This window comes from Argopecten irradians, chromosome 5 (assembly GCF_041381155.1).
Source record: "Argopecten irradians isolate NY chromosome 5, Ai_NY, whole genome shotgun sequence".
Lineage (NCBI taxonomy): Eukaryota > Metazoa > Mollusca > Bivalvia > Pectinida > Pectinidae > Argopecten > Argopecten irradians.
The window spans coordinates 5,010,012-5,021,315 of NC_091138.1; the positions used below are offsets into that span (position 1 = coordinate 5,010,012).

General features: G+C 34.7%; 1 protein-coding gene across 1 annotated transcript; it reads left to right on the forward strand.

Annotated features, from left to right (window-relative positions):
* The first annotated feature begins 1,537 nt into the window (after nt 1-1,537).
* LOC138322706 (palmitoyltransferase ZDHHC4-like) lies at nt 1,538-10,845 on the forward strand. Its single transcript, XM_069266747.1, has 6 exons — nt 1,538-1,582; nt 6,781-6,926; nt 7,226-7,299; nt 7,730-8,034; nt 8,574-8,818; nt 9,355-10,845. Exons 2-6 carry the CDS (start codon nt 6,798-6,800, stop codon nt 9,688-9,690), a joined length of 1,089 nt encoding a protein of 362 aa, XP_069122848.1. The 5' UTR covers nt 1,538-1,582; nt 6,781-6,797; the 3' UTR covers nt 9,691-10,845.
* The last annotated feature ends 459 nt before the right edge of the window (nt 10,846-11,304 follow it).

The window sequence follows — 11,304 nt, forward strand, 5'->3', positions numbered from 1 at the left end:
AACCATCATTTAATAGATTGTAGTCTCTATCCTTGTTAATACCAGACTAAATACATAGATATAACTCCATACACTGTCAAATGAGAGAAGACAAACTTCGCAGTATGATAAGATGGTGGTCTGCAGGCCAGTTTTCAGCCAAGACTTTCCGTAACTTTATCAATTATTCAGATACCTCAGCCAATAATCAATGGCTGCTATACCTGTGATATCTTCAGTAGAGAGCCACCTGTCCTGTAGTGTGGGTCTATTACCGGCCCAGAGATCAATAGACAGCCCAAACTGTTATGCTTATTAACAGGTGAGAAGTCAGGTTACTGTGGTCTAAATCAAAATCTGCACAATTACACCTGTTTGGTACTCAAAGGGAGTTCTCCGTTGATCCACAAGGGGAGTCATTTGACTTCATTTAAGAAATTGGTAAATTGAATAGTAAACTTTATTAAATCAGTAGAAATGTCTAATCTCAAAGACCCCCACAAGTTATTTAGTTAAGTGCCACTGTAGAAGACCAGGTAAAATTCACATTCCTGTTGTATTTCCTAAGAAGGAATCGAACCAGTGCATGGGTATAAACAAACAGCTCTAACTTGACTGAACTAAGGAAGCATGTTCCATCAGCTGAATGATAGATACATGTACTGTGTTAAACACTACATTTGTCATGCCCATGCCATGCTGACCCGCTCCATTTATACATACATAGTGTAGCCTGTAGAGAACACGGGGAAAACACACATACGATTCCTACTGAGTGCCCCAACCACGAATCGAACCAGGGTCTGTCGTGTGAAAAAATATGACGCTACCACTACCGACTGAGCCAAAGAAGCGTGCTCCGTCAGATGAGTGACAATACATCAGAGGAATTGTATAAGGATACACAGATAGTGGTTGACTGTGTTGCTTTTCAGTCGGGCGTTGCTCTCTCTATCATCTTTAAAGGAATATAATATTGTTGGTTAGAAATTTGTGCCAGACCCTGTTTGAAGACCGAATGTCCTTCTGTTTTATGTTTATATTTTCATAAAACAAAAAGATATTGAGAATAATTCTTATAATTTAATTTGAGGAATATCTCCATGAGTACTCCCATAACATGACTTGACTGGTCAGCTGTTTTTTATTGGACCTTATTTTGCTGAATATTAGACATGACCGCAGGTACATGGAACGAAAATATTTAACTAATAGTATACATATTATATATATATATATATATATATATGTATACTGTTGGTTAAATTTTTTCGTGCCAGGTCCCTGTGGACATGGCGTAATGTTTCAAAGGTGTCTCATTGTGTTATACATGTACCTCCAACATTGTAGGAGTATAATAGATTGTTGTCTTTATCCTTGTTAATACCACATTAATACCACCAGATTATTACCTCATTGTATGAGGTACCAATTATGACTTTTCTTAAAGCACCTGTGGTTATTGGTCAACCCGTAACAATCCTCTCGTTTACATTACATTCATTTCCCCGCGCAACTTCAACTTATTCTGAATCGCATAGATGTTTGAAACCGGAAGTGAATATCGCAAACAGAAAGTAGACGTACGCGTTCTTGTGGAGTCGTAAGTAGCTACATGTACCAGAAATTGTGTTCCTCGCATAAGCAAGTCTCTTTTACTAGACATATACAACTTATTGTGTCTTTCATTTAAACATGTTTAATGTATTGGGAAAGCTTTTACATAATGTACAGTTACAGTTACTGAACTCATTTGACTTATGAAACCGTGACAACTGATCTAACCAACATAAGTTTTCCAACGTTAAGCTTAGCCACTGACTGTCAGTTAATGCAACGCATGAAATTAACCATTCACGATCTTTATTTTGAAACATGTAATATTGCTGAGAATACATACAATTCCTTGCATATCTACGATTTTCTAATAGATGTAGGGTCTCTAATAATACAACTTACAACTTACATTTGTACATAGTGCTACATGAAGGGAGATAATTATTAGCTTACCTGTCAAACCCCCTCCTATTTAAACATTATTACCTTCACACTGCTCTTGAATCGTCCTATAAATTAATCACACCTAATACTATTGTTGATTAATACATTTATGTATACTATTTATGTATATTAAAGTTATCGCTTTTTAAAACTGGTAGCGTGGATCAACTAAAAATACAGTTGGTAGTAGACTAAAGGTTACACATTGTGCACACTGTGTGAACTACGAGTGGACACGGAGTGCACGAGGTTTAGACTACAGGTAGACACGGAGTGCACGAGGTTTAGACTACAGGTAGACACGGAGTGCACAAGATTTAGACTACAGGTAGACACGGAGTGCACTACGTGTCTACACGGTGTCCACTACAGGTGGACATCGTGTCCAGGTGAAATGTTTACTACATCCAGACCACAGACAGACTAGATGATGTGCCACAGAGATATGAGAAAATATGTATTTATGCTGCAGTCTATATGGACTTTGACAGATAGAAATATTTATTGCGATCAGAAACATAATATTTATTGCACTATAAAAATTACCGTTCATTACGGGAAATCATTCGTACTGTAATGTTTATTTGAATAGATACATATTAAGTAAAATGTATCAATATATATCATCATACAATTTAATTTATAGATAAGAACGTTTATTAGCAGTTACAAAAGCAAATCAACTGTGTTGCAAATTAACTGCGTAGGGTAAACCACGTTCTGGTTATGTCTCATCAATGGATAGTTCCCAGTAAAAACTATTTTTCTTAGCTAGTGGTATGTAGTTTAAAGATGAAATTCTTTTTCGAACGCATAAAGTGATGAACTTTGCGTGGAGTAAGATTTTCAGTGTAAGCAAATCGTCGCCAAAGAGATATTTTGATCGGCAAAATATTTTGATTAAAAAGAATATATTGATGGGCATAATAAAAGCAAGGATATATAAACATAAACAAATAAATTATTCATAAAATGTTTAACTATGTATGTATGGAATATAGTTTTCTAAACGGCAAGGTGCGCGAAATAGTTTTAATACTGTCAAATGTATAATACGTATACATTTGCTACATGGAACCTGGCGCGTTGCAAAGCATTGGAAAAATGAGAAATCGTCCATAGACGTTAAAAATCGGCATTAGAAATTACATTTTATTGTGTCAACCGATTGAGGAACCTGTAAGCACTGGCTTAAGACAGCAAAAATTTAGTATCGGGCATGTGGCTGCTCGTCAGCATCAACACTGTTCAAAGGACCGATCGCTAAAATGTAGGTCACATGCCTGATAACAAATCTAACAGACAGAATCAAAATAAATCCAACTTCTACCAATTTAAACTGTAGATTCATAGTTGTTGATTAGATTCTGAATTTGAGTTACGTGATAACAATGTATGATCCATACATGTAGTATATTGTACACTTAATATTTGCCTGCTCGAAAGACAGACCCCTAGGCTAGGACTGCAGTTGCCATGGTCACTTGGTCTTCAGACTGTTCCATCAACCACACGGGCATGATAATCTAAATTACCTAACATTTGTCAGAGTGGGGCCAGGAGCCTGGGGCCTTCTTTGGGCACCCTTCAATATGTTCAGTCAAGTGTATCCCAGACTAACAACACCTGTATACATGTAGTACCTTATCCCAACCCCAGGAGGTCTATTTATAGCATGCTGTACCTAGGTGGCAGCCTCTCTACATACATACATTGTACTCATCACACAAATACGTACAGTTATACAACAATGCTAGTCAGTAGGGATATGTGTTTTAATGGTAGTGCATTTTAATTTATTTGATAATGAAGCTTTATAAATTAAAATTAAAAATAATCTAAATACCAGGTGTATAATTAACTAAAACATTTATTTCAAGATTATTGGAATATCATATTTCATCCAATATCTTTTCATTAATTTAATTTTTTTCAAACTGGCTTTTTACATATATCAGAAACCTGATTATCATGACTATGTATATAAAATACCATATTACAATGTTGAATAAGTACCTAATCTAAATTAATTTTGATTATAATATATACATGTATTATTGGTAAATTCAAGGTTGTGACTGACATGCTTGATTTACGCATAGTACAGCTCCCGTCAGCTCCACTTCACGGCTGCCTGTCATGACAATAATTGCCACCCCCCCCCCCCCGGTGTACATGTTTACCCAGGCTCTACAACAAGCATGTACATGTATCTAATAAGAATGGTACTTATGTGTTTCAAACTCATGAACCTATATGATTTTTAAACGGTAAAGTATATTTGTTTGTCTTACCAAACTTCCATAGAAACAATTCTAAAATCACATATTATATAAAGATTCTGCCCCCATTCTCATAAAGCCGCACAAACACAGAAGGAAACGATTCTGCCCTCTGGCCATCTATCGATGGTTACATTGAGGCACCTGTATAGCTGGATACTGTGGCTTACCTGTATGCTTGACAAATTATAATTATTGGACCATGACGCAATATACGGTCAAGATAACTTGCGGGGTTGGGATCATAAACATATTGTGTGTACCGGTAATTAAGAATCAAAACAAGCTGAATTGGGTACTTGTAGGTAGACTAGCCACCAATTAGTGGAGAACGTCATAAAGTTTGAAGTGGATTTAATTCTGCATGATCTTTTAAAGACGTGCAGTTTTTAATAAAGAATATGTAATTAAGCTATTTTTACGTACAATACTTTTAGAACTTAAAAATAGCAAGAAAAATGTTATAAAAGTGTATATATTTTAATGAAAGATGATCTACAAGGGTATCGCTAGATAACTGATTGATAGGCACCAAATCTTTTTATTTAAAAGCTATGTATTACCCGGTATATGATTGTATTACTGATAGCTTATTATAAAAGAAAAAGTGTCTCAAACGCACAATAGGACTGATTTTTGCTGCAATTCAAAGTTGTTTTTGACTTGTGAAAATGCTTGTATTTACTATTTCATGTAAATGATATATATATATATTTCATGCAATTTACCCATAAAACATTGACTTTTGAAAACGTAATATAGACAATTTATGATATGAAATGGAAACTACTGATATAAAATTAAATAGGCATATACTTAATGAATATAAAATAATCTTTATTACTTTTGTAGTGAAAAGGTTTTATTCATGTATACTAAAAAAATATCGTTTTATATAGTTATATATACTGTACATTAAATTGTAGATGTTGTAATTTAGAAAAAAGATAAACACTTGAAAATTATGATTATATATTATTTCAAATTGAAGAACTTATTCTTCCCCGATCCCTAACTGTAACACATCACCTTGTCTGTCTAGGTCTCAATGTACCTGGACACGATGTCCACCTGTAGTGGACACCGTGTTCACACGTAGTGCACTCCGTGTCTACCTGTAGTCTAAATCTTGTGCACTCCGTGTCTACCTGTAGTCTAAACCTCGTGCACTCCGTGTCTACCTGTAGTCTAAACTTCGTGCACTCCGTGTCTACCTGTAGTCTAAACCTCGTGCACTCCGTGTGCACAAGGGTGTAACCTTTAGTCTACTACCAACTGTACGCATCTGTTTGATATTGACAACATTGTAATTGAAAATGAAAGGTTTAATAGTTTAAGGTACTAAAACTGCTCTGTATAACGAGTTCATTGCTTTCACTGCTTTGGGAATAAGTTCTGTGGCTTTGAATTTGGCAAAATGTGCAAAAAAACATGGTTTGGGAAAATTATAAAACATGAAATAGATCATAATGTTTATTTATAGTTTTCAGATGGAAATACACAAATATTTAAAGCCTTAATCAACTGAAACCATCCAAAAATTTTGGATGATTTTCAAGTAATTTTTATTTTGTGAAATTAAAGGGTTGAATTGGGGGTGGGGGGGGGGGAGTATAGACTTTGGCAATGGGAATTGCACAAACTTCGGCAATGAATCTTGATGGAAAAATCTACTGTTCAGCAGAGCAAATCAGGGTTCAGCAATCCTATGCAGATATGGAGATCATAAACCATATTTTCATTGATTGTTCAAAATATTATTTGTGTCATGGCTGTTACCAGAATTCTGTATATCCTTTGATTATGGCATTACTAGCAAACAACTTAAATGACAGTGGTACTATATTACACTAAATTCAGATAGAAAGATATATGTTTTAACTTTGAAAACCCTGGAAAGAAATTTACAACATGCATACAGGTCTGAATTTAAAGATTTCATATATTTTGAATGTAACTATTATTAGGTCATCTGACCCAAACGCCGTGCATAAACTTTTCACATTTTGAACTTCTCCAGTTCTCCTGGTGCAATTTAGCTGAAACTTGCCTGAAATGATCCTGACATGGTCCCAACAAATTGTTGTTATTTTTCTTGTCGATCTGAAATCCAAGATGGCCTCCACAGCTGCCATCTTGAAAACACATTTTGAACTTCTTCTCAAGTTCTAATGGTGTGATTTAGCTGAAACTTGCATGAAATGATCCTGACATGATCCCGACAAATAGTTGTTATTTTTTGGATCAATCAAAAATCCAAGACGGCCGCCATAGCCGCCATCTTGAAAACATATTTTAAACTTCTTCACAAGTTCTATCGGTGCGATTTGGCTGAAACTTGCATGAAATGATCCTGACATGGTTCCGAGAAAGTGTTGTTTCATCTCTGGTTGATACCAAATTGAAGATGGCTACCATGACACTATATCTAATTAATTTCCTATACGATTATTACAAAGGCAGTCAGATGATCGTTAAGGCCCTTGGGCCTCTTGTTTATGGTAATATTTTTTTTCAGAAATAAAATTAATTTGGATGGATTTCCTAGTGTTAACAGCTATCTATGTGACAGTTTTTGGTTTGTGTACTCTCCTGTATGCATACGGCGACTCCCCAGCTTTAGCTAATGGTCCTGTGGGATTCCTACGACGTATTCTAGTGAAGGTACTTAACAATAAAATATCTAATAGTTTAGATTACCTTTGTGATAGATAAGATTATAAGTCTCATATTCGAATTAATAAAATTAATATAATTACAATTATATGCTTACAAATTTAGTTGATGTTAATGATAATGTATTTACAACAGAGGAATGAATACATAATCAGGTGTTCCATTTTAGTTAGAATGATTTGATTTACTAGTAATAATATATTTACTCTAGTCCCAAGCATCACCAAATAATCATATACTTGTCACAAGTTGTATATATACAGTTATAACGATTCGTCTGTTTTCAGGTTGTGACTTTTCTTGTGCCCCAGCGATTCATAGATGTTGCTCATGAAAAGCTCTACATTATTCTACATACTAGGTAATATTGTATAGACTATTGTTAGAAATATGTGTGCAAACAGCTACAGTATTTATAAATTAATTATAATCTAAATATGTGACTGTATCATTTCCCTTATATTATTACACATTTGATAAAAAATTCTAGGCTTTTAAAGGCCCACTACCTTTCCGAAACGTTTTTTAATTTTCAAAATTGGAATGCAAAACGAGATTGATAATTGTGTAGATTCGCAAAAATAGTTAGCTTACTATTAATACTAGGCCTGTCATCACCCTCTGCACATTAAAAATAATGTAAATTAAATGTTAATTTTCATAACGCGGGTCGTATTATATTTCCCGCCGTCGTCCTAACTACCGAGCGTTAGTTGACTATCGCTGAACCAGACAGTAAAACAGCGAAAAGAATCTTCACTGTAAATTAGTTTAATCTTGATCTGTTATAGGAACCAGGTGCTGCAGTTTGTGTTTGCGGCCATTGTATTGTTGGGCCATGCTGTGTGGGTGAAGGACATGCTGCCGTTACTGTACCTGTCTGATCCACAGGCCAATCACACTCTTATACCCATGCTGGTCGTCTTCACAAACTTATTCTTCTTCCACAAGAGTTGCACCTCTGATCCAGGGGAGATTACTCCAGCTAAACAGGACTTGTATTCTCAGGTGTACAAATTTGACATGAGGCTATACATGCCTAACAGGGTCTGTTCAACTTGTGAGCGTCCAAAACCAGCAAGGTCAAAACACTGCAGTAAGTATATGGTTATAAACTGCAAAAGTTTACATAGTAAAAACCATCGTTTATTTTGAACTTTTCCCACTGTGCAATAGAGTGGATGCAAATATTCTATCAAAAATGTTAAATCTAAAGGCTGATGACTGTATTCCAGCCATACCTTGCAAGTCTTTCTCTATCATCTTTTACATCCATATCAATGGATTCAATGCATTCTGGATTGATCCTCATCATCAGACACATGATTATCTCCCCTCAAAAGTTTTGGAAAGAGAGGAAAGACAAGAGAAATGCCAGTAAATATTTGTTTAAAATCCTTTCTAGTATTTCTTTTTAATGATATATTAGTATTTGATGTGTGCACCATTTAGACAACCATTGTTATATTTGACCACCATTGTTTCACTTATAGGTGTATGTAATCCCTGTGTGCACCGTTTTGACCACCATTGTTATATTTGACCACCATTGCTTCACTTATAGGTATATGTAATCCCTGTGTGCACCATTTTGACCACCATTGTTATATTTGACCACCATTGCTTCACTTATAGGTATATGTAATCGCTGTGTGCACCGTTTTGACCACCATTGTGTGTGGACCAACAATGATGTAGGGGGCCTTAACCACCGCTACTTCCTGTTGTTTCTCCTGACTCTAATCGGCATGGCGATAGAGGGTGTGGCTGTGGGAGGGTGGAGTCTCTGGTTATATACACAGAACTCCAGACTTTTGGAGGCCCGTGTCCTGTTGGATGATGGTGAAACAGTTCCTATTAGTATATCTGTTGTGATTCAGGTAAGGACAGATGCTAAAGAATTGTGAGTTTAATGTTAATGTTAGAGCAACGTAGACCAGATTAAAAAAAAAGATGTTGTTATAAAAAAATAAATGATTTAAATATGGATACTGTTACATACATGTTATTTAACAATGCATGTACTGGTACATGTTTTCTTCTACAAATATGAATGAACATATGTACATAATACAAACTATTAACTAATCTGCTTAAATTTTACTGTTATTAGTCAGAAAAATTTATCAATATTTTATTTTATAATGTTCCTATTTGACTTTGTGGCAAATCTCATGCATCTACATGTATAAAAGTGGGAAAAAAATGTTGATTTTATTTACTTTTCTAGAATTTATGTAAAAAAAGTTTATGAATGACTCATGATATCACACTATTGAACTTAAAATTTCAATGTTTGTTATTGTTTGTTAATCTGACAGTCATTACATAAATATAAGTCTTGATACCTATGTTTAACTTTTGTGAAAAAAAATATTGAAGGGGAATAACTCTTTGATATTTGCTTTTGTTCCAGCACCTGTTCCTGCAGTACCCTCGTCTAGTGTTCCTCGTCATGGCCCTTATAGTACTCATCCCTATGATAGCATCATTCGCATTTTATCATACGTACCTTATATTAACCAATCAGACTACAAACGAACGTTACAAAACACCGGCTGTGGACTGTCACCGTGACAGAGAAAATATTTCTAATAAAAAAATCTCTAAACAAAAACAGAACAGAAACAATAACAGCAAACAAAGTGTTAATCGGATGTCCATAGATCATAGACCTTATCACAGAGGTTTGTTTAGAAATATTATGGAGGTGTTCTTCCTAGATAATTTAAAAAGATCAAAACGTAAGTGATAATCTATCATATTAGGTACCTGGCAGCTGATCAAATGACTTTTATTGTGAAATGATAATTTTGGATGCAAGGAAATGGTATGTTGTTGATTGAATAGTTTTTTGGGTTTTTTTGCATTATATATAGCAGAAATTCTAAGTTTTTAAAAAATACAAAAGTCACAAAATGGGTCAATTTTGTTTCTCCTGACATTATCATCAGTCAACTTCCACATGTCTCCCTATGATTTTGTTGAATTGAGGAACCTGTATTTCGTTGAAGGATTTACATGAGTTCTTTAACTTTTTAAAGCAACATAGAAATTATAAATTCTTATCAGAGTCTGTTTATCTTGAACAAACAAATAACTTTGCTTTATATCTGCTAGTGTGGAAGATTTTTTAAGACTTCAGATTTTGTGTGTCTGAAACAACATTTTCATCTAATGTCTTGACCATTGAATAATTTTCATTTTCATGATCATCATGAAAAATGTTTATACATTATTTTCTCTTGAAGTGGGCATTATCTTTAGTCTTTTATGTTATATTTATTAGAACAAGAGATCCCAGAGGGATCTTGGCGCCCACCAAAGAATGATCTATGTCTGACAAATGAAAGAGGGATCTTTTCTCTGCTTTTCAAACTTTTACTACATATTACTACATATGATATTTGAAAAAGATCCTTTGAGTATTTTCTGAGATATATGACAGTAACAAACTTCATTTATCAAAATCAAAGATGTCTACCTGTTGGCCATCTTTTTAAATATAACGTTAAACGTTAAATTAGTTATATAATATTTCTTAAAATATAACGTTAAACGTTATATTATGTCAATACAGTAGTTTCCTTTACGTATCTTTAAATCTTCCTCCTCCTCGTCACCATTTTCTCATAGTATGCAAATCGCCTCTAATCTTGACGGATTGCTATATTTAGGTAGATAAATTATTCATTTGTTGAAAAGACCAAGGTAAGTGAGGCTTCTCGGAGGTCAGTCTGAATATTGACAATGACCTGGGCCGATACCAAACAGTGTCGTCGAGTTCCACCTTTTGATATAGCACTGCGCTCTGGCCCTCACCAGACATCTATCTGTCATAATGTCTAAGTCTGGTGTGAGGGCCAGAGTATCTCGGGCTACATTCCAATATATGATTGATAAATTATTGATGTTTTATGTTGTTGATTCCAGAACAAATTAGACTTGGATAAAGTTTCTTTGTTTGCCTGTTGTCCTTAGCTTAATCTGATGTACATTCTCATTCGTTCTTGTGCCTAAGCACCTGTTACATCAGTTCCCTCAGTACGACTAGCAGTCTGGATCCTCCATCTGATACTTTTCTATTGAGCTAGTCCTCATAGAGTCTATACTCAGAGTCATAGTAGCTGATATGTCCTATCTGTTCACATTTGAACCCCTACCCTGCTGACTTTCTCCTCCTTGAAAGTTCCTGAAATGCATTCCCATCCGGTAGTTTTCTATTATGGATCGCGTCTTCATGGGGATGTGGTAGTGTTGTAAAGGAAATTGTGTGGTGTAATGTAGTAAAAGGGGCAATTGTTTTGATACAAAACAAAAAACAAAAACAAAAAACAAAAAAACAAAAGGTTCATTCTCAAAAATA

What these genes read in the sequence shown, in the direction of transcription:
- LOC138322706 (XM_069266747.1), top strand. Translation starts at nt 6,798, where the DNA reads ATGGATTTCCTAGTGTTAACAGCTATCTATGTGACAGTTTTTGGTTTG. An exon ending in TACGACGTATTCTAGTGAAG is followed by an intron (nt 6,927 to 7,225) that starts GTACTTAACAAT and finishes GTCTGTTTTCAG; the next exon opens with GTTGTGACTTTTCTTGTGCC. An exon ending in AGCAAGGTCAAAACACTGCA is followed by an intron (nt 8,035 to 8,573) that starts GTAAGTATATGG and finishes CTTCACTTATAG; the next exon opens with GTATATGTAATCGCTGTGTG.